Source organism: Branchiostoma floridae, chromosome 1 (genome assembly GCF_000003815.2).
Source record: "Branchiostoma floridae strain S238N-H82 chromosome 1, Bfl_VNyyK, whole genome shotgun sequence".
In the NCBI taxonomy this organism is placed as follows: Eukaryota; Metazoa; Chordata; class Leptocardii; order Amphioxiformes; family Branchiostomatidae; genus Branchiostoma; species Branchiostoma floridae.
The window spans coordinates 12,856,144-12,879,718 of NC_049979.1; the positions used below are offsets into that span (position 1 = coordinate 12,856,144).

At 40.8% G+C, this 23,575-nt stretch overlaps 1 protein-coding gene and 1 long non-coding RNA gene across 6 annotated transcripts in view; one reads left to right on the forward strand and one right to left on the reverse strand.

Moving 5' to 3' along the window:
• LOC118422062 (DNA repair protein RAD51 homolog 2-like) overlaps positions 1 to 23,575 on the forward strand; it is a 56,830-nt gene that overhangs the window by 6,280 nt on the left and 26,975 nt on the right. For 2 of the 4 annotated variants that reach the window (XM_035829573.1, XM_035829582.1), the window contains exons 7-9: positions 16,210 to 16,309; positions 16,436 to 16,548; positions 21,850 to 21,928. In XM_035829573.1, coding sequence (XP_035685466.1) covers positions 16,210 to 16,309; positions 16,436 to 16,548; positions 21,850 to 21,928 — 292 coding nt within the window. The remainder of the gene's footprint in view (positions 1 to 16,209; positions 16,310 to 16,435; positions 16,549 to 21,849; positions 21,929 to 23,575) is intronic. The other 2 variants (XM_035829590.1, XM_035829599.1) reach the window with 1 other exon arrangement.
• Positions 9,159 to 21,478, reverse strand: LOC118422095. 2 transcript variants are annotated; one of them, XR_004831878.1, is made up of 5 exons: positions 20,689 to 21,478; positions 17,501 to 17,549; positions 16,386 to 16,527; positions 14,920 to 15,012; positions 9,159 to 10,907 (listed from the first exon to the last, which is right to left on the reverse strand). It is a non-coding gene; the product is annotated as an uncharacterized LOC118422095 (long non-coding RNA). The 2 variants fall into 2 exon arrangements; XR_004831874.1 differs by lacking the exon at positions 9,159 to 10,907 and having other exon boundaries at positions 14,135 to 15,012.

Sequence of the window (23,575 nt, forward strand, 5' to 3'; positions counted from 1 at the left end):
AATTTAAAGGGCAAACATCATTTGTTTTCCCCTGTAGGTGGTAAAAAGGCAGCTCTAGGGTACCTGCTGGGCAGCAGTTTGTTATCAGGTGGTGTATTGGCACAGCAACTTGTGCTTTATTTGGACACTTAAAGGTCAGTGAGCAATAATCACAGCAATCTGTGACCAGTACAATTCAAACAAGCTCCCCATGGGGTGGGCATTTGCTTACGTCAGTTTGCACTTGATAATTATCTTTTGGCAAACGCCCAATCAGTTTACCTGTCTGAGCTGTAGAAAGAAAGCTCAAGGTGTGGGAAGAAAAGCTCACGAACCACAAACACAAAGTCAGTTGGGGCGTGGGGGGATTTAGCTGTGTGTATACAAGTGGGGTCTGCTCTACATGTTTCAGTGTGTACGCTGATGGTTTTCTCCCTGGAACAAGTTAAAAGGAGAGGCCGTAAGTGCATACACTACTGAAGCAATGAAACTCTCTAGTTGTGCCACACTGTTTCAGACTTGTCAACGTCTACTTTGTGCTCTAAATATCCAGCCTTGTCCCAAAACGTGTCTTCTGTAAACATGGCAGCTTCTTGGAAGTGAGACCGTTCTACCAACAGGTTGGGGCGACCATGAGCCACAATACGTCTTTGTGGTTGACCATCTCTGTACATGTCCTTACTGTTAACATCTTCTTAATATATATATTATACATAGACTGCGATGAAGCCACATGTATAACCATGGTGGTTTGGTATAATGCTGTCTTTGCCATTCTAGATGGTAGTGCAGACATTATTGTACCTTTGGCATCAATTTCATGAAAATTTGAAAAATAAAGTTACTAATTACTATGTGTTTGTGTTTTCATAGGATCATAATAACTTTATTACTTTATTATTCATATACAGCAGATAATCATATTTTTTTATTATAATTATTATGATACATAACATGCTCTTGAAATTAGCTGTTCCAACATAAGCATTTGTATTACGCATTAGTAATTCTTTTTTTGAAGTTAGCACTTCTTTTTGTTTGCACTGACTCACTACTTCGATGATTCACTCATGGGTTTTTGTGAATGACAATAGAAGATTTTCAAACCATGTCACCAGTGGTAATTATGCCCATGGCAACTTTTCAAACTTGCTCATTATCAAGTACTGTAGGCGGTACCTGTTGCAGCTACTAAGTTTACTGGTTGCTTTTTACTATCATAGCTTAGTAATAGTGTATTCTGCTACAGCAGATTGCAAAATTTTACGATGGAAGACCACTTAAGTGCTTGCTTAATGGCACTGAAGACTCTATTTAAAGCACAAGTTGGAGGGCCCATGCTGCAGGCATGTACAGACCATTAGATAATCAGTTAAGCTGCCTCAGTACCTGGGTGTGGTGGACATCACCTGACATGAGACAGTCTATATTCCCCCAATACCACATTATGCATTAATGGTCATTGTTGGGTATAGTTCAACTGAAAAGACTTTGTTACATTGGACACAAAACCTCTGTAACCCCAGGGGTCGCAGGTGTGGTGAGGCCAGACACTGGTGTGAAATTTGAGTAGCCAAGCAAGCAATGATGTCAGTTATCAGTAATATGAACCATGAACCAGTTAGCAACAACAGACTATAGAGACCTCATGAGAAATACACACTACCATATGCATGTACATATGCACACACACACACAAACACTCACACACACACAAACACACACACAAACACTCACATGCAAATCACTCAGTCAAATACTTTGTGAAAATTATTCTCTATAATTACCTCAAAATCACACAGGTATTGTTATCTGTCTACCAAAAAGGTTAAAGTAGAAAAGCTGTAATAAGAAGGCACTCATAAAAATGTTTCCTGTTTTGTATCATCTTTTAGTAAATTTTTATGTTTGGTTGAACTGTTTTTAAAAAGTCCCCATTTTTGATTTTGTTAAATGGTCCTTAATCTGGGAGATTTGTGAGGGAATTCGTTTCCCCATCCCAAGTCAAAATATTAGCCACTCCGTCCATGCAGGTACTGTTGCTATGCTGGCGCAGGGTACCTGTGCAATGGACCCCAACCAAACACACAGATCATTGTTTGTCCCAGTATGCTAATAAGCCTCATTCATCATATGTAATGAACAGTCTGGGCATGTTGGGTTGGGCTTGATTAAAGCAATAAGTACAGATCCATCAATAAGTACAGATCCATCAAGGTGATTATAATGATCCTATATAAATCAGGACACATGTAAATGGAGAGACAACAATAATTGCTGATTTCTCTTCCAGAGTTGTTTGCAGTGTACCTTTTTGTTTGATCGTTATCCTACCACAGAGTATCTGTGGTTGCTAGTAGTACATACAAAAGTATTCCCTGCACTTGTTCGGTAAAGGCACTGTTTGTTTTGTTATGCGTTTAAAACTGCCCGGTTACATGAATAAAGGTGTGTGCTTCAGGTGATCCTTAGTCTAGATATGGGACTTACAAGGAGGAAACTACCTGTCACTTAAGAAAACAGGTCGTGCAAGTTGGTATATAACGAAGTCCTTGTAATGATCCAACTAGTGTAAACGAGCATGACTGTCAAATAGCCCACAGGATAAAACTCTTTTGTAGTTAGGAATTACATGCCAACAGAAGAAAGCCTAGTGTGATACTGCCCTGGTTGTCCGGGTTTACGGAAAAGGCTGGGCTGTCTACCTGGGCAGTCTACCTGGGCTGTCTACCTGGGCTGGCTATCACGTCAGGCTACTTGGACCTACGAAAGCCCATTGGGACAAAAGCTGTTTTAGCAGTAGAGCTGCTTTAGCAGTAGGGGTAGCAGTTTGTGCTCAATGAAGAAGCTATGTGTGAAGCTATTGTGTGTGTTACATAACCCAGAGGTTCTGGGTTCAAATCAGTTGATATGCCACCGATCTTGTACCCTTGGGAAGGGCTATTAACACGACTTATCAGGCTGATTGGATTAGTCTTGAGACTGGTGGCTAGTTGGTCAAAGGCGGTCAGGAGCCGTTCTTTAGTGGCTGTTAGGGTCCAGGCTTCTGCACCATACATTAGGATCAACAATTGAATTGTGAGGAGCTTTTAAAAAATAAGCGTTGCTAAATTAAAGTGCAAGGGTCTGGAACTGCTGCCATTCGGTGCTAACTCAGGTGACCTCAATACGACAGCAATTACCCCAGGTGTGGCCATAGGACTTAAGGTTTTGAACCACTTACACTCGGAAGGAAGACCCCTAGTCTTTTCCGTAAGTGTGGTGGGTTCTTTGCCCTATCTGAGGGAGGGCCCTTACCGAAGCTAGGTACTCTTTTCTGTACCCTAGTGAAGGGAGGAAAAGTTCGTGTTAAGAGCCCTTCCCAAGTGCACAAGATTGGTGGCATATGAGCTGATTCAAACCCAGAACCTCTGGGTTATGTAACATACACAGCTCCTTCAAACACAACTGCTTCAAAAACAGCTCCTTCACACACTGCTTCTTCCTTGAGCACAAACAACCCCTACTGATAAAACAGCTTTTGTCTCAATGGGCTTTCGTAGGTCCAAGTTGCCTGACGTGATAGCCAGCTCAGGTAGACAGCCCAGGTAGACAGCCCAGGTAGACAGCCCAGGCTTTTCCGTAAACCCCTGGTTGTCCCTTGTGTTTGCTGAAGGTTTGAACCCAGAAAGGTACTTAGACACCTCGTGTGAGGTGACTCCTAGTTTTCAGCTCTGTTGTGGAAATAATCAGCAACTGGAGACACTGAATATTCCCCAAGTCTTCCTGAACAAAGGTGTTGTTACTCTGCGGGTAGCTCATGCCTTGTGGGCGACCAGGGATCGGGTAGTACAGTAATCACACAACAGGTGAGCAGGACACCAGGATGGATCCACACACAAGTAAAAGCCCTGAAACATGGCCTCTGTCTTGGTCAGTTTTCTAACAGAGAAAGTGACAACTCAGATAAGAGGGACATTTAGGGCTAGCAGCAATGTTGGTCTTTACAGTCCATTCACCTTTGACTCAAGTGTAACGTGATCCATATCACCTATATTCCTGGGCTAGCCAGTAATCTCAGGTGTTGGTTAAACCCACCACTTAGGTGACCTCCGAGTGACCTGCGCTCACAATGAAGGTGTTGTTCAGAATGAGTCATAATGGGTGCTTCCTTTCCGCTTTGTTTGCCACCTTGACATTCCGTTACCTGTGTGTACAGGAGAGATGTGATACTGGCACAGGAAGGCGTCTCCTGTTTCAGCAGTTTCACCACTTCCAACAGAGGACAGTGTCATGGGTGTACCGTAGGGCATGCATGCAGACGCTTCTGTTCTTGATAGTTCCTTTTAGGATATGGGTTTGAAAGGGTCAATAGCAGTCAATGCTACCATTTCAAAAGTGTAATTTCAACTTCCCAGGATTTTCTTCAGCTTTAGAAACACACTGAAGTGCATTTCTAAGGGTATGTTCTTTATCACACACATGTATAATGACATACAAATCAAGGCAAATACAGTCTTTCAGCCTGACATGTCATTAACATGTCATTTTAATTTTGGAGGAAGCATTGTGTATGAAGAGTCTGGCGCTATACCATGAGTACAGATGAAGTTTAGCATGAGAGAAGACAGCTCCCCTACTTACTCCTGTCCTACACCAACAGGAGCACTCCAACTCCCAGATAATCCATCACCCTGACAACCTGTGCCCAGGACAATGAGCAATGGTCTGGGAAAAGTTTGCCTTGCTGGGATGTTTTGTCTGGAGAAGGTCATGTTTCATGACAAACAGTGGCATATAAAACTTGTTGATAGTACCTTTGATGGCACCCATATTTCCTAATCTACCTGTTTAGCATCAAGCCTGTATTGTCCTGCTATCCTTGCCCAGCACCAGTCTGCCTTGGAAACCTGAGCGACCATGTTAGCTTGGCCTCTGGCCCTGGTTTAACCTCTGTAAATTTCCTTGTGTATGAATGTGATCCAGCTGACTCAGAAGTTGTAACCAATTATGTAACATTAACTTGCACAGTGAGAGCAACCTTGAACATCTCAGTGTGAGTTGCCCGTTTGTACAAGATCATTTACAGCGAGCTGACCATTTACAATGCGCTGTAAACTGAGCTTACACAAAGGTCTGCAATCTGTTGTTGCCATTGCACATGACCAGGCTTTGTTCTATATACCACTAGGGTGTCCAGGAAATGAGGTGAACTTGGCAATTGAATCTTACAGTAATACAGAGTTGACCCATGCACCAGTAGATACTATGTAATAAATAAACTATATGACTACTCAACTCTATGTAGCTTTGCTATTTGACCATTGCCTGTCTTGCCCCCATAGCCATTATATTGAAAAAACATATTTCAGAATATTTTGAAAATGCTGTATTACATTTTAGACTATCACAATATGATCTGTGCCCAAATCATGAAAGAAGTTGTGGCAGAGAGACTGAGAAAGTGACAAATATATAAGTCAGCTCTCTAAGCTTGTGGAGGAAGGACCCCGCTACAGTAGAGATCTGCCCACACCATTGTTCCTGGCAACCTTGGCCACTGATATAAATCATACCCTGTAAAAAGGCCTCTTGAACAACCATGTTGATCAGGGGGGCTCAGCCTGCTGGAGTGATGTGGGAATGCAGGCTTTTAAAGGCTTGTCTGTGGTTGTGAACCTATCAGGGTAATCTAACGGCTGGGATAACAGGGTTGGAAGGGGTTAGCCACACCCTTGCACATAACACTTTGTTGGGCTCCTCTGTATTTTTCTCTGATGAGGCACTCAAATGAGTTGAAGAGAAAACATTTTGTTTGGGGAACACAGTAAAGAGATGTCATGATAATTGTGATCACCTGCGGTGTACTTTAATGAGAGTGGGCGAGTTGAAAGGTTGCCAGTCTTGCAGACTAACAACAATTGCAGACTAACAACAAAGCCCAGTAACTAATGCTCAGACTGGTTGACAGGTGGTGGGGATGTGTTTGCATCTGATAAAAACGGGGTCTTACAACAAGGGGCTCCATAGTCCACAGCTACATAGTCCACAGGAAGAAGGTGGCTTTGTGTTGAAATATGGAAGATGATGATGAACAGACTTTGAAAATGGTGTTCATAAGTATGAATTCTTTGGAAAAGTTTGATCCACTTGCTACTAAGTGATGCCACTACACCAAACAAGTTGGTTTCTGTAGACTCATTAGGCTATTTTCCCCATTTGTTGTATCATGGGTACCTCCCAACTCTCCTCAACAACACTTATATATGACTGACATTGAAATGGCATTGGGACACGTCATTCATGGTGTTCATTTTTTGACAGCACTTGTATAACCCTTCTTTAGTGGTAAGTTGCTGGGGCCTATCAAGTTTGTAGGAGGCATTTCTTTTGTACCATAGTTATGGCAGGCAGTGGAGTTGTGGCATTCTTGTTTCTCTAGGCCCCCACAAAATGACAAATTGGACATGTGCCAACATGGGAAGTTTGGAACAGGCCATAATTGGCTCAAACATGGGAGTTGGACAATGTTATCTTTGTTTGCTCTCAAACTTGTATCCTCCCCCTAAACTGACCAATCACAGCCCAGACAGGTGAGGTAGAAAGGTGAGGTTTGTTTCCGTCCAGCACGTCACATATACATCAAAGGCAAGAACTGAACTCAAGGTTATCGCTCTTACCCACGTAATGTCTGTGTCTACACATCACTCCATAGATTTTTGTGCAGCGTTTGTTTCTCTGCTAGAAATGATATCGCACTTTGGCTGTTGTCTCATGAAAAGAGCAAATAATTGGACTCTGGCAATAACAAAGCTAAGTCAACTTTTGGTCCAGGTTATATTTAACTTTTTGTCTGGATGCCATGCAATGTACACAAAAAGCCTGGAGCCTATGTGAGCATGCACAGGTCTTCCCAAACACACTGGCATTAGGTCTATAAGTCACTTTACCAGCATTTTAGTCAAGTCTCTTGAGCAAATCACTGGCTAAGACTTTCTTTCAACAGGTATTCGATGTAGCATCATGAACCACTGTGGCAGTATTGTGCACTTCAGAATTACAGAATTAGTTAAGATAACTTTTTTAAAAAGACATTTAGGAGCCAGGCTATTTCTGGCTGAATGGTAGTAACTCCTTTTCAGATGCCTTTATATGTGTGCTGCATCTTTAGTTTGTATGAAAGAGGGTTGGCATTGTTTTGGTCATGTTCCTCTGGTGTCTATGCTGTGTTCTCTACAGGCAATCAGTTATTTGTACCTGTTTTACAAATCTTCTGCAATGTTGAAAGTACACTGATAGGAAATAACTTTCAACTACCAAACTTAGGATGGGGCCTTACAATTTTGTTTTCTACCCCAAATCTGCCAATACAGCAGTTGTCTTGGAATGATGATATGGTAGAAGAATCTTAAATCTAGCGGTTTAAAAAACAACGAACCTAGTTTTACAGTTGCATTGTTCCCTGACAACCTAAGTGATAGTTGTATGGATGTGGGCATACTTACAGGTGTCATTGACTTTGCTCTTTTCAGAAAAGACAAAGTAGGGAAGCTTTTGTTGACAGTCATACCACAATGTACACGTACATGTCTCTTATCATGGTTTATCCTAAGTATCAGACTTTGCTCACGTCTGTGTCTGCAGATTTGGACCAGGTAAAGGTCATGTGTAAAAGTATTGATCAATGAATCAAGAAAAATAGTTTAAAATTGGGAGATATACAGGTATTGATACATTTCAGATATGATTTAGTTTGGTAATCTTCATTCTTTCTGTTACCCTGAATGTATAGGTATGTCATGTATGCAAATTATACATGTATATGAGAATAATGCCATTATCAAACTGATCTTAATGATTTTATTGTAATGTAAACTTGAATCCTAGTGTGCACATAACCCAGAACATGTGCAGTAAGAACACGTGTGGAGCCACACCAGTCCTGATTTATCTAAATATAATCTTTGAGCCTATTTGTTGACTCCCACATAGTAAAAGTGCATGTGGTGATTTAATTGTGGACTTGGTGAATCATTAACTTTATGTTGATAACCTGGGATGTTGATGTTCAGAGGAGAACACAAAATAGAAAGAACCTTGCAAGTCTAATAAGTAGTTGAGTTTAATTGTAGTAACTTGTACAGTGTCCTTGTGCAGATTTCTATGGTGGATGAACCTATACTTACCAAAATTTGGGAAAATGTCAAGGAAAATGTTGTCTTGTTCTTTGAGAGGTGAACTTGCTGTCAATGCTTGTCTTTATTATCACATACTGTACCACACTTTTATTGTATAGAAAATTGGAAGCTTTCTGTGGAACGAGCATGACTATGTTGATAAAGTCTTGGATACCTCAGGCTCTGACAACTCCAGTACCCCACTCATATGTGATACACTGATGAAGTCGGGGGCTCTGATGTAACATATTAAATTTATGGACTATGTTGCAGGAACAGATTCCACATCTGTTCTTAGAAAGATTGGGATAGATTGTAGTTTTAGGGAGTCCTCCCATACCAATGAAGATAAGCACACTTCCTTGCCAACACCAACAGAGCACCTCCATGCACAGATAGTAGCCAGAACATATAGGACTGTCCCAACAGATTCCTCAGGATGGGAGTCATCCTGATTGGCTTGGAAGTCCTGATAAGCCCTGTTACAGTGGCGTTGGCAAGCTTCCCTCACAGTGGGGCTGGTTCTGTTCCTTATTCTCAAATCATAATGTGTCAGGAACAGTAAAATCAAATGGCCTACAAGTCTTATTGAGTGTTCACAGGCTTTGAAATGTTGAACTAGAATACAGTAAACATCAAGCAGATTAAAATGGGACTGAGCAGAGCACTTTGGACTAATGCTTGTAGCCTTTCACAGACTACACCTATATATCAGATATTTTGTGAAAATGTATATTGAAAGGTATTAATATGTAGAATGCAATTAGATGTCTCCAGGAACAAAGGTTCCCAGAATTCTGGCTCAGTATTCTCCAGAATTCTGGCTCAGTTCCCAGAATTCTGCAGAATTCTCCAGAATTGACTTTGTTCCTGGAGACATCTAATTGCATTCTACATATTAATTACCTTTCAATATACATTTTCACAAAATATCTGATATATAGGTGTAGTCTGTGAAAGGCTACAAGCATTAGTCCAAAGTGCTCTGCTCAGTCCCATTTTAATCTGCTCGATGTTAGTAATATCCTAAAACATCAATAAAATCATTTAAGATCAATTACTAATTTAGGAAAAATTTAGGGAGAGATAAGAATTCAAAATTGATGATGTAGTTGGTTATCAGATATCCTCCAGTCCCACCAGATAACCAGAACTGCCATTATTTGGGGCTGATCAGTCCTAAATAAATGCCCTATTTCATCCCTATCCACAGAGGAGCCTTAGCAATGTTGCCAAAGGTAACCAGTGGACTGACTTGTTGACAGCTTGCTGATAACATTCCCTGGAATATAAGCAAGTTTCCCCGCCATGCACTCTTATATCACATTGTTAAGTTGATATAGTCAAGATAGGAGTCCCGATATCTTGAAGAAACTTTTTATCTTGAAAGTTTCCAGGGGACAACCCAACCCTTTTATCATGCATTGAGGTTTGAAAAGACTTTGATGTTGGGAGTTTGGATAAAGAGAGGTGGGCAGGTGTCATCAATTTTTACTTTCATTTTGTTGCTAATTGGCTTTTAATTCCTGACAGCTCTCTAACTCTATATTTTTGCTGCAAGATAAAGCAAAATGAATTATGATATGTAGATAAATCCACTTCATGGCACATGTCTACCTGGCCCTTTATAGCATTGATGTTGTGCCAACATGACATTTATACTATAGGATATGCTCAAAGCTGTTTTGATGCAATATTTTACTTTTTAAAGCAAAGACTACCTTTCCTGGTAGCTACATCAAGGCTTTCACCACCCTATATGTGCTCACCTTCACAACTCCATTAAAAGCTAATCATTCTCACTGCCAGTGCCAAACACCAGCTGCATGCCATGTTGTGTGCTTCTCTTTTGAGTGTTTTGAATAGTAATCAGGCTTGCTAGTCTACAAGTTGATAACACAGCAGCTTTGTCCCCACTGATTTGCCATGAACCCTTGTTGTGTCTCTAACCTATCCTGTTCAGCTGACAAAGTAGGAAAATTGGCTGTTATACCAGCTAACAGGAGGGACTAGTTTGGCATGCAACTGTCCTGTGACTGTGGTCCCAGCAGAAAATATTACTCCATCTAGGGGAGTAAATAACAGCACACAGGACTGCCAGTATTACCCAGGAGGCTGCAGGTTTTCCCAACTGACACTTTGATTTGTTCTGGAAGCTTAGTTGTGTTGACTCTGGATGATGCATTTAAAACCTGGGGATATTTTGAAAGCAACACCAACAACAGCTGAAGGCAAGAAACCTGTTTTGTTCAGCAAAATGTCAGTGATCTTAAATTCTGATGAGGACATCCACTATCTTGCCATGTTGATCATAAGGTTTTAAGAGAAGCAGTTACATGTATAATCAGTTATAAACTTTACATTCATGTCAAATTCTGTTAGCTAATTACAGCAAACAGAATAGTTACAACATTTCAATAATTATTACCTTTCATTTTCATTCCGGTACATGTTTGAGATAGATCAGGATGAATCTTTATAACCAACGACATTACTATACAAGAGAGTCATATCCCGAAAGGTTACAGCCTAGAAAAGGAGGACTGGTACCTACAAGAACAAACTCTTCTGGTAAATTCTTATCTCTTGGAAAGAAACCACATGTTGTGACCAAGATGACTCAGAATCACATCAGCAGGCCTGCCCAACCTTCTGATGTTCTTCTGCCCAGGTCTGGTAACAGGACCCTGCCAGGAGTCATCCAGGGACTTGTGGTTTGAGGGTTGCCAGGCAAGTCAGCAGTTTCCCTCCAGCAGCTCTTTCCAGCTTTTCCTGTCAGGGAAAATTACTGCTGAATGACTACTTTCTATCAACATTCTTGTACCATTGCATAACCTGACAGAAGTCCTTGATTAAGAAAATGTGTCGGACAACTTTAATACAGTATCCAACAATGATATGGCACAATTAGCCATATCCAATTCTGTAGCCATTTAACATACAAATCATAGAGAGAGCTTCATACTTATTACCCTGGAGGCCATCCTGGATGGGCAGCTAGGACCTACCCTTTAAAGGGTAGCGATAACTCCTTCGGGCTTAAACTCCCACGGAGTGCTAATGTGAGATTGTCGGGCTGACTGCCTTGGCTCCCCGAACAAAACTTGCTAACAAACCACGCTAGCTATCCGGTCCTGTCTGGCTCCCAGGGTACATACTTATCTGCTTCCTTATCCTTTTCTTTTTCCTCCCGCTTTGTCATTAAACATATTTTGGTCCTTGCATTTGTTTTCTGCTGATGGAAATGGGAAATATTGTTCCTGAACAAAACTCTTATTTTCTTTAGTATACCTTTCCACACGAGGCTTGGTAACTATTAGTTACCTTACTTCTACCTTACTTCTTGGAAGACGTTTGTGTGGGTGGGTGGTGCTTGTCATGTAGATGTGTCTTGGAAGGGTTGCAAGATATGAGTTCACATACAGTATTATATTATTTTGTGTTATGGTGATCTCACATGACCCTGCAAACTTTTAAAGTCCCCTGGTAAGTAGAGAGGGTGGAACTTGCAGCTAACATCCATTACATTTTGTATAGTCTGGCAACAGAGTCTTCATGAGCAATGCAGAATCATGGACTGCTTTCTTGAAAAATCTTCACGTCTTACTGTTGAGAACACATGATCTGTTCAAGTAAACCAATGAGTCACACCCGAGGCAGTTAGAGATGAGACATTGCATCTGTAAGTTGATTTAACAGAGAATTCGCAAAGAGATGACAATAAGGAAGTGAAGATTATGCTTTCTCATCTCCTGGGTATGTGTCCTAATTGTAAAGGTCAGCCTGGGGGCCTCTTTAAAACCTGATGGATCATATCTCATGCCTGGAAGGGATTACAGCTTAAACAAATTAAAGTTAAACTATGGCTTTACTCCTTGACAATGATGGGGTTAAAAGCGTCTGTTACTTTAATGCCTACATACAACCACATAACATGCGAAGGGATTTCTTGGTGTATTGTATTTCTGTTTCTATGCTAATTTTCGATACCACAATCGATGCTTAAGATGATACTTTGCCTATGTCGCTTTGTTGTTGATACCTGTTTGTCATTTAATAAAAATTACCACATGACAACCAAGACTTAGTGGCATATGTACATTATCAGCAAAGTAATGAAGGGAAAACATGGTTCAGAAGATAGAGGGTTTTAGGATTAGTGGCCAATGATAGTTTGAGCATAGATTTGCAGGGTGTGCTCGATGATGTGGAGATGGTAATCAGTGAAAGCAGGCAGAATTGTTAGTACTAGTGTTGTCTGTATGTAATGCTTGTTACATAGTGATCTTGGCATCTTAATCATGTGGAGGGTTACCAGGGAAACCATGGTCAAATGTTGGTGCAGACTTTATCATCATTCCTCTGCCATCGTCTGCCAATCAATCATCAGGACTTGTGGGTTGTATGGCATCTTCACAACCTCTACACTGCTGGTAATTAAACATTTATCTTACTTTACCCAGGAACCTAAACTTCCTGGCACCAGCGAGGCCTGTGTGTTTGGCTGGCTGTCAAGCCCAGAGCCTTCTGCAGCCATGTGGACCAGTTTCTGCTGGGACTTTCCTTACCACTCCCTCTTCTTCTGTCAGTTAGTTTTGAAGGCTTGAAATACACAACACAGATCAGACCATCATGCTAGATTTATGGATGGGTGTGAAGTGCTCATAACTGTGCAGGAACTGAGTGGCATTTGTGAGGGTGCTCGTATTGCATTATGTTCTGACAATTTCTTAGATTCTAGACAGAAAAAAAGTTTGCTGGAACATTTGTAGCTGTCCACATATAACCTGTTATACATGTAGTAACATACTCCTGTTTGAAGCCCAGTCTCACATTGCAAGAGAGAAAGCATATACATGTACATGTACATCAAATCATGTTATTGGCTCTTTAGTAGGGTGAAACGCAAGAGGCGAGTAGAAACCATCTCTTGCGGCTGCTGCATGGATTCGAACATGGGCCCGCCAGCTCAGGAAACCAATGTCGCTTACTACTAGGCCAAAAGATCCGGACCAGTTGGACTGGACATTCTGTCATTGCAATGTGTGACACATTTGTACAAGTAAAGCTTCGCAAAGGTTGTTATTTTGCTAACAGGTTGGCTTACATTCTTTCATTACTACCTGTAGTAAGGGTCACTTACCTCCCTGAAGTAGGCTAAAGAGGGAGTATAAACACAATGCCATTAAACCTTAAGTGAACAGAAAAGTCTTAAGTTAATCCCCTCATGACTGTGTTATTGCTTTTAGTGATCATAAAACAACACATGTTAAATATTCTCTTCTTTTTTTACCATGCATTTCCATCTAGATATCCAAAGAATCATTAGAATCATAAGAGAATACTTATCTGATTCCTCTACTTGAAGTCAGTTTGTCATATATTATGAACAAACACAGAAATCACATTAGTGTGACCAAAGTTTTTGTTTAAAAAGCTTCTCATAGAGCCTGGGTGGCAGTCAGCCTGTCCATTTGTTTTGTGAGTTTCTCCACAAAAGTGTGTTATCACAGCAGAAACCTTCAACAGCTTTTATCAAAGAGTGACTTGTGTCTGTCCACACTTTAAATATTTTCCTTTTAGCAAACACCTATATTTGCCAACCTGCACAGGTGAAGGACCCGCATTAACCCAGCCGCCCTTGTTGTTTCTTCCCCTTGTTGTTTCTTCCACACTCTGAGGTCCATTTGTTTCACATTTCCAGGTCATCGTCATTCACTGCTTTGTTTTGAATTCTGCTTCCCTATGTCATTGCCTTTCACTTCACTGCCACTGTAGGCTGTCTCAATCATTTCTAGTGAAAGTCTCTTATCCTGTATTAAAGTATTTCCAACAAGTTAGGGAAGGTCGTTTCCTGGCTTCATCTGTGGCAATGTCTTCTATAGACTTAACACATTGTAACCCACAAGACTTAGTTCCTGTCATCATATTGTAAATTCCTCCCAGCAATGTTCTGACTGCCTCCAACTATGATTATGAAAGGAATTCCAACCAGTGGATTAAAAACAAATTTTATCAGAAATAAGAAGAAGGCTAACAGGGATGATGGGGTGCACCTGACCCCTCCTCTATGAGGCTAATGAAATGAATGAATGTCTTCATTAACGGTGTGTGCAAGCCTCATCATGTAATGTTAGGCAGATTTAAATCAGGCAGTTTCTGCTGCTGTTTGACATTATGTGCCTGACAGTTATGATGCTATTCTCCAAAGCACTGAGTGGAGAAGGAAGCATTAGTCAGCAGCATCCACCATCATCAGTAGGCAAATCCTGCACACCTGTCTCATTCACAGAATAAACAGATTCATGTTACATTACCGGTAATCTGAAGGTCAGGAAGTTTAGTTTGCTTTGTCAAAACTTCAAACTTTTAAGTTCAAAGTAACTGTGGGATATGCCACTTCCACACTTTTGTCACAGTCTTCTGTCTGTTTACGTGACAGACCTCACGTTCTTTGCTAACATCTGCACTTGTTGTTCTACTTGTCCTTGCATTGTCTGATAAGCCACTTCCTCTTGGATGGAATCATCATACGATATGTGGGGTGTTGTTTTCTTTGCTGAGTCACTTTGCAAATGCACTGTTGAATTTGATGTCAATACTCCATGTCTCATCTTGGGCAGTACTGCCACTGGTATGTCGATATTGAAAAAGAATTGAACTGCCTTTTCATGTGCACTCCTCCTATTAAGTATGGAGGAACTTCACAGCTCTCAGAAGGACCAAGGAAATTTGACTAAGAGGTGAACATGTTGCTGATCAGACAGTAATGTGAGGTAATTACATGATTGGTCGTGGCTGGTTAGTAGAAGCAGTAGACAAATCAGTTCCACCTGTGGAGTGTGATGGCTCAGGATGCTGACTGGGCCTTGTGCACCTGTCAGAAGGATGGGTATATCTGTCAGTTGTAAATAGATTTGTGTTTGTAAAAGAAAGGCAATCAGTACACATTGGATCTTATTAAGTATGTACCAAACAAACTGATGCCTGCATGATTCTATGTATGATTAGGGAACAAAGTACTCAAAGAAAGCTATGTGCACCTGTAGTCTCCACCAGATACAATGTACCTTGTACTGTCTGCGTTATTATTTTCCCAGAGTGGTTCCTTAGAGAAGGTTATTTACAAATCTTTTCAATGAATATCTTAACAATACAGAGTTTGGTGAAGGTTAGTCCTCGCTCGTTTTGCCATTGCCCTCATATGATAAATGTGTCCTTCTACACGACCATGACTTATTTTGAGAAAGTTTGTAAGCTAGATGTAGAGAAGCAGGAAGTCAAAGTGAGAGCTTGGGAAGATGGCACACACTGGTACAGAAGTGTCTTCTTCCTGGCAGGTATTGATGACACATGAGTCATTTTGAAGCTGTCACACACCTTGATTGCTGTTGGTCAGTCAGTTTCCCCTCATGTCTGATCACCAAATGCAAAGCAATTGACATTGTCTTACAGTCACAGCAATACATCCTGAGATCTTTAAGACTTGCAGTCATCCACAACTGTAAGGTTTATGGTTCCAGGAAAGGTACAAGAGACTGACTAAATCCTTTTAGTCCTAGGAATGTGGTCTTAGCAACAGTTACAATTACACTTTGTAGCTTTTCACAGCAACATACTATTTTTTCTAGGAAGTGGAATGTTCATGTAGACCTCCTTGTCATCACAAATGTAGTTCTCAATGATAACAGTTAAGTACCACAATTAGTTTGGATGACAATGCTAAGTGTTTCTTCCCACAAGTAAGGTAACTGCTACTCGCACCAGATTCCTGACTAGCCAGAAAAGGAACTCAGCTAAAGGTTGAACCATATCAACGTTCAATTTGTCTCCCTGCCCAAGTATAAATAAATGCTGGAAGCAGTTATGTCAAGCATTACACTGTAAGGCTTTACCATTACCATAGAGATGTGCAGAGCAAGTGAGTTTTGGTGTCTGTTTATACTTCCTGTTAACAGAGTGCCTGCAACAACCACTTTACTGGACAGAAAAAGTGGAAACGGTCAGAAACGGCTCAAAAGAAAAATGTAAACTGTAAGATCATTGACTTCTGCTGGCTATCTGTCCTTCACAGGTTGTTGTGACCAATCAAATCACCACTCGATTCAAGGCATCCTGGGAAGGTCCACACTATGATGTGCCGTCTGGTGACGTAGCTGATGGAAATGGTGCCGGTTAGTATCTTCCCCTTACAGTTCTGTTAGTAACATGCATAGTATCACAAAGGCTCTCATGTCTCTCATAGGATACCTTATCGGCTCCCATCCTGACAAGGCTTTTTTATTCCTGTTGTGTGTCAGGTGCATCTGCAGCTGTGGATGGTGGCTATGTGACGGCTGCGCTGGGGAACACCTGGAGTCACAGCGTGAACACCCGCCTCATCGTGCAGTACCTGGATGACAAGCACAGGGAGGTAGGGACATGTCGCGGAGCAACTTGCACCATCATTTCTTACATGTCAGGGCTCAAAATACTGTTTTCTGTATACCTGCTCTGGTGCAAGTAACATTGAAAATTACCTGCACCAGACAAATTTTGCCTGCCCACTCTGAGCTTAGGAAGTATGAATCATACTAAAATTGTTCAGGAACCATTGCTATATTTTCTTTTATCCTTTATCAATGCAGCTGATAACAATCCGTACACACCTATATCAAGGACATTTTTGTATAAAAACCAGTACATTGGCCAGTGCAGGTTAGGTGCAGGTAGACGTCAGAAATACCCGCACAGCTCCAATTTTACCTGCACTAACCTGCATATGCAGGTGGTATTTCGAGCCCTGCATGTGCTGTAGTACAGCCTTGATTCTGCCACTGGCTACCACATAGAGGTCAGGTGAGGTGAGGCTGGGTGACCTCACTTGGTGGACTTTGTGTTGATGACAACCTTGTCAAATTATAAGACAAACTCTAGTGAGATTTCTTTTGTGCTGTAAAATGCAAATGCATACTGCATTGTCAGAGGTATTTTATTTTTGATACGATAATATAGACAAGATGATAATGTCTTCTCACCTGCCATTCAGATACTGGAGTAAAGTGAAGAAACATTTACATATAAGTTATTCATGTTGAGCATTGCTGTGGTTTTGTCATAGCACTACTCAGAAATGCCTTAGTGCCTTTCTGGACGTGCATACTACCAACGAAGTGGTGCTGCTATGACAGTGCATCACTGTTATAATATTTGTGTAGTGTTGTCATTGTTTTGCCTTCCTGTTAGTGAAATGGCCATGTTCCTATAGTGACACAGGTGTGCTGAAACACTCCCTCTTGTACAAACTTTCTATACGTGGCAGACCTGAACCGGAAATGGCATTATATTTTCAACACAGCTTACATTACAACCACCACAACTCATACCTGTTTCCTCTGATACATAGTAAGACAATCCTGAGTTGATTGTTCAGTTCTGAAACAATATAAACATGTAACAATCATAGATATTACCGGTACAATATGAAAAAGAGTCCTAGCCAATTTTACCTGGAATGGAGCTTTCATGGCAATAATACTGTACAGGTTATTGGCATGATTGATACTGTATCACTAAAAATCTCAAAATCATAAATGTCATTGTCAATTGTCAGGTTGCACACTACAGGAAAGGACAAGTGTGTAATACAACATGACTGTGTTGTGGTCAGGACTTGTGAACATTACAGCTGTGGGAGAATAGTTTGTCTGCATTTCCTTAGTTTTAGTTTTCATTAAGCAAACACCAAACTGATATGGACAAGCGTGGGAAAGCCTGTATCCTGTGCATTTCTGCAGCTGGGCACAATAAATGCCCACTTATGTCAATGTCACTCATTCAAACTTGTTAATAGTATAACTGCCCTAACATGTCATACCTAGCTGGAAGCAGACCTAAGAGGCACATTTCACTTTTAAGTTTTTAGTGAGCAGTACTTAAGATATTTTTCACTGGAATGCTGTTTTTGATAATTGTCTCCAAGGATTTTGGCAATGGACATTTTCTAGTGACTAGTAAGTCATCATTGTATAATTGGGAATATTAACATCTACTTATACATGTAGGCAGAAATACAGTCTTATATGATATCAAATCTTCATTTGTCTTCCAGGAAAGTCTTGCCATGACTGGCTGGTTGTCTTGTAGGGACAAGCATATTAGAAACCAAGGGGACTGCAGAATTTACAAGACTTTCTTACACCTTGGTTTGAAAGTGGTTCTATGATATTGATGGATTTTTTAAATGAAAATGAAAGAAAGAAGCTTTGATGAAATAAAGGAGAGGTTGGAGATGTTGCTGATGGCTGGAACCTGAGAGGCTCTCTCCATCATTAGGGCACAAGTATGTCAGCTACAGAGCAGCAGCTGTGTTACTCTAAGGTCATTGCACTTGAACTTCAAAACATGGACCCCAAATTGGGCCTGGAGTGGCTGACAGGCGGGGGAGCTGGGGGTTTGGTGGCAAGATAACACAGATTGATAGTGCGGACCCTGTTTACAAATGGCACTGGACCAAGCAAGTGCTGGGCAGGGAAGTAGATCAGAACAGGGTTGAAAGATGCAAGGGTGAAAGCCATGAATGGTGATATGCTACCTGTTATAAGTTTGGAACTCCCACCAATCCTGATTTCAATGCAGGAGACAGATGATGAGGGAAAAAGAACTTGATCTTGAAACTTTAGAATAAGTTAGGATTAATCGGATATGGTTTTAATCTTCTGACCATGAGTATGTTTTTACAAGGCAGTCGACTATGCCAACACCATAATCTGGGATGATGATGATGGTAGAATGTGATGTGTCAGTGGTTAGTGATAGATGTTACAGACTGGCTGTTGGCAGTGGCCCAGGCCATACAGCTGGAGTTGACAGCCAGCCAGGAAACTTACATGAGCAAGTTGTTAATCAGGAGATTTTGTCATCCCTTGTTTATACTGTTCAGTGAAGTATAACTTAAAGAATGGTAATAATTAGTGGGGGAGACAGGTCTGTGATCAGTTGTTGTGTGCCTTCTGTCGTGCTGCTTCCTTCCAGGACAGCCCTTTTATATAATGGGGAGTAATGAGGAAACTTTGCAAAACAAGTTGGTAGTGTAGGATTCCAGGCCACCATGTTTGAGTTTGTTTGGGAAACTGATTAGAAGAAATTTGTGTCTTTGCTTGGTAAATATTCGCTTGAACCTATTAATGCAACAACAATGTAGAGACAAGTATTTTACTGTTATCAAGGAGAATCTGCAAGTCGTTACCTTTAATTATCAAGGTTTAACAAATAGGTCTCTAGTACACAGCCAGGTGATGAGGGCTACATGTGGAGCAGTGCAGAGGGGATTATATCAAACTAATTTGGTTTGATATGCTCATCACAGACATAAGACAAAATTTATGAACATAGTATTATGTACATGTACTTCCTTGGTAATTGTAAATGGATTTAAACATAAAATGGATCATGAATATTCTGAGGCTGACCTTATGTATGTTGATATCCATGTTATGGTAGCAACAGGTGGCAACAGGTAGGGGGTAGGAGCGGCGCAGCATTTACAGATAACAGTGGGTCATGATGCGTCATTTTAAGAAGTTCAAAGTTGTCACGTTTGAAAGATTGCCGGCGTGTATGCAATACGACAGTGAACCAAATTTTTCCCAACACGCCAACATATTTACAGCCACATGAGTAAATCACACACTTGTGCCTGATGGTTCCGTCTACATTGCTATAGCCTTCAGGCAGGTGATGTTTTGAAAGCAATACCGTTTCAGCTCCTATTGTATTCTGCTGTGACTGGGGTTAGAATGGGAGTTCATTGACCCCTGGAAGGTTGTACATAAGAGGTACCACCCTGATCCGTCTAGACATGGTAATGACCCTGCAGCCTGCCCCAGCCCGTGGGTCCCGCCACTGATGAAGCTGTTTCCTTCAATCTGACAAACTTTGTTGTCTGGTGAGTTTTGCAGGCAAAAGAATTGTTTACTTGCATCTGAAGTGTCTGTGGCCATGGTCTGCCCAAGTGTAGCCTGTCAGTGCTGTGGTAAATGCTACCTGATGGTGACTATGAGTCAAAGTACTTTGGGCACCTTGTTTGGGGACTAAACCTGAGATGGAAACTTTCACCATAATTGGCTCTGAAAGTCTGACTATAAAGATTGTTGGCAAGAAAGATTGACGAATTTGTTGCTGTTGCTGCCTGATGATTGTTTTCCTGATGTTGATTTCATGGACATAGGTTGACTTTATTTATTAGTTTTTTTTTCCATTCTTGCCTCCTTCACTGTCTTGTCTCTCCTGTTAGCCATTCTCTCAAATCCTACCATATACTCTCTGTCCCTGCAAAACACCTTGTCTCACATTCCCCCTATACACAGTGTATGACACATCTGGAAGCATGCCTATGATGGAGAGGTCAAGTTTGAAGGATCAGTAGTTACCATTATTGGCTGTGGGGGAGCTCTGAAAGGGTTAGCATTAACGTTAACAGGTGTTTTCTTGCATGCCAAACTAGTTTCAAAATCAATATCATACAAGATCATGCTACAACACTGTTTATCACAGTTACATTTGAAATGCTCACCTTTGCTTTCATTGTCTACGGCATTTGGTGTCAAGCCAGAAAAGTGAAATGTACAAAGCAAGTGCCCACGGTTTTTACCCAAGGAGAAAGCTCCTTGGTTTACCTGAGGGCATATGTCCATATTTGGTCATGTGTCCATATTTGGGTTTTTCTAAGCCAAGTTTAAAGGAAGGGCACATGCATTGTACCTGTAGACATTACTTACTAGCTTTCATTAAGACATGAGAAACCCTGGTAACTTCAGGGGAAGTATGCTTTTGTTATTGCCTTTATTTTGATTTTTTAGCATATTTTTTTTTTACAATCTTGCTGTTTAATGTACAAATGTACCACCATTCCATTAGTATAGCTCATGTTGTAATATACATCAACAGCAAGAAAAAATGTAGAGACTCTAAATTCAATAGAATACAGGAAAACTGCAGATGTAAGCAGTATCAGATTTAAACTGTACAGTTCCAATAGGTAACTTCATACCAGATCAAGGGTAAATAGATACTTCTCTGACAACTTGTTTGTGCGGTCAATTTCCCCCAGTGTTGAAGGCTACACAGTAAGTTGTATGCACACCCTCAGTCCCTGCCCTGGTGAGGCTGAAGGACACCTTTTACAGCCTTTGTCTCCATACAAGTGGTCATAAATCATGAAACGGTCAAAGACATAATGATGTTTTTCCTGTTCTTGAGTATGCTCTACCATTACATGCATGTCCCATACCATAACCCTGCATCACTGACTTCCGGCCCTGTACCTTATCAGATGGCATACTTGTGAGACATATCAAGTACAGGTACTGCCCTTCACACACCTAATTAATGATCCTGTCAAATGACTGAGTAACTTTCTTTGCCATTGGTGGGGTCCCTTTCCTTTATGGCCTTGAATCAATGGCTATTTTTAGATACCCAGTCAAGGTTGACAATCAAAATGATTGATTTTTGAGTTAAAGAAAATATAAAATATAAGTTTGTTGTACATGTATGGCATGGCCTGTTCAGGACTATTTTCTGTTTCACTTAAAATATAAAGATCTATTCCTTACTTCACTGTGTGACTCCATATCTTAAGATATGCTTCAAATTCAACTTTCATGTTGATCAATGTTAGTTCAAGGTGCAGTCTGGTTTAATGATATTTTCTGTTCCCACTTTTCCTCCATAGGTGATGGTTGCTAAGTCCCCAATTGCACCTTTCTCAAGTTTTGTGTACACCATACAAAGCAGTGGCATTGTTTTACAAGGTAAGTGATGGGTGATAGAACTATATTTCATCTCTAATGTACAGTGTGTCCATTTTTCTAGTTCGGAACAGAATGGAAAGTCTGTCAAAAAAACTAAAATGCATAACAAAACACAGCCGTAGTCTAACCGCTGCTTAAAGAGTAAGTACGTATGGTTGTACTAAGACATACAATTATTCAGAGGAAGGATCGACAACCCAGTGCTTTTTAAGTTGCAGGTGTTCCTTGTCAGTCTCAACACATTCATTGTGAAAAGAAAACTTGACCTTCACTTCCATGGCAAAAAATGTGAAACATTATTATGACCCAACACTTTTTTGTACATCTGACTTTGACGGAATGTATGACTGAACTGCTGTGGAATCATGGAGTGGGAAAGAACCAGACCCAAACAGAACATTTCCATTTGAAGTGGAAGGAATGCCTGCTGGTTTGAAATTTTGACAATGTGATTTTTCATGTGTCAGCATGTGTCCAGCATTGTTTTCTTGCTCTAATGAGAAAGACTTCCTCTGATGTTTGCAGTGGTCACCCTTAGAAACATCTGAAAGATGTGTCTACATGGGAAACTACACCCATTGTTGACTACATACCAACATTTCCACTTGTCCAAGGTGACCTTAGAGAGTGGCTCCTGATGAAGACACGCATGCCACTGTTGTATGAAGAGTACTATTAACATAAAAAGAACAATTTTCTATACCTCTGATTCATATTCACCTCGATTCCTCTCCTAATCTCTCAGTAAACATCATAGCATGTGTGGCTTGGAGAATTTGTTGCATATTTATACTTTTTTTAAGAATGTCATCTTCAGCCATATGCCTGTGCCAGAACATCATACATCTAAATAGCATTTGATACTTTCATGCAGACCATCTCCTTCCATCCAATTGTATGTTGACACATTCCAAACCTTCTCTATGATGGTCAACAAGTGATGCGCACATGCTTGTTGCAAAGCACATGAAGATCACAGAGTGTGACAGGTGAAAAGCCTGTGGTGACCCAACCCTTCAGAGTCATGCTCAGTAGATATTTGCATACAGTGAAGCACCAACAGAAAGACAGGTGCTATTCACTGGTTCGCAGGCATGGAACATACGGGTACACACTTTTCCCACAGCAGTGCTCTGTTCTTTCACCTTTGTCCAATACATTTTTCATAATTATCATAGTTCCAAAAGTACCGATAATCGAAAATGTTGGACACAGGACCAAATATGATTTGGTGCAAATATTTTGTATGGCAGCCCACCCCATGAGATTGAGGGTATTATTGTTAATGTCAGATAAGGGAAAAATTGTCATGCCTTTCAACCAAAATGAGTCACCTATTACGGCTAAAATAACTTTTAAAGGATTGCTGGCAACTTTGTCTGGCCATGTGTTACAGAAATGAGGTTTAAGAACGGAATACCTTGACTTAGGTGTGAACAAGTATCATGTTCACTGAATAAACATCAAGGTCTTTAGTTGAATGTCAAATGGATTCGATTACTTGAAAGCTCAGGGCATTCAAAGAGCATATGGGCAGATGGCCTGTGGTATACCTGTAAACTAAAGTTGTTTATTTTTGGAAGTATAACTACAAATAAACTGGAAAGGTGTGACCTAATCTGTGCTCCAACAAGGGTACAAAGTGAA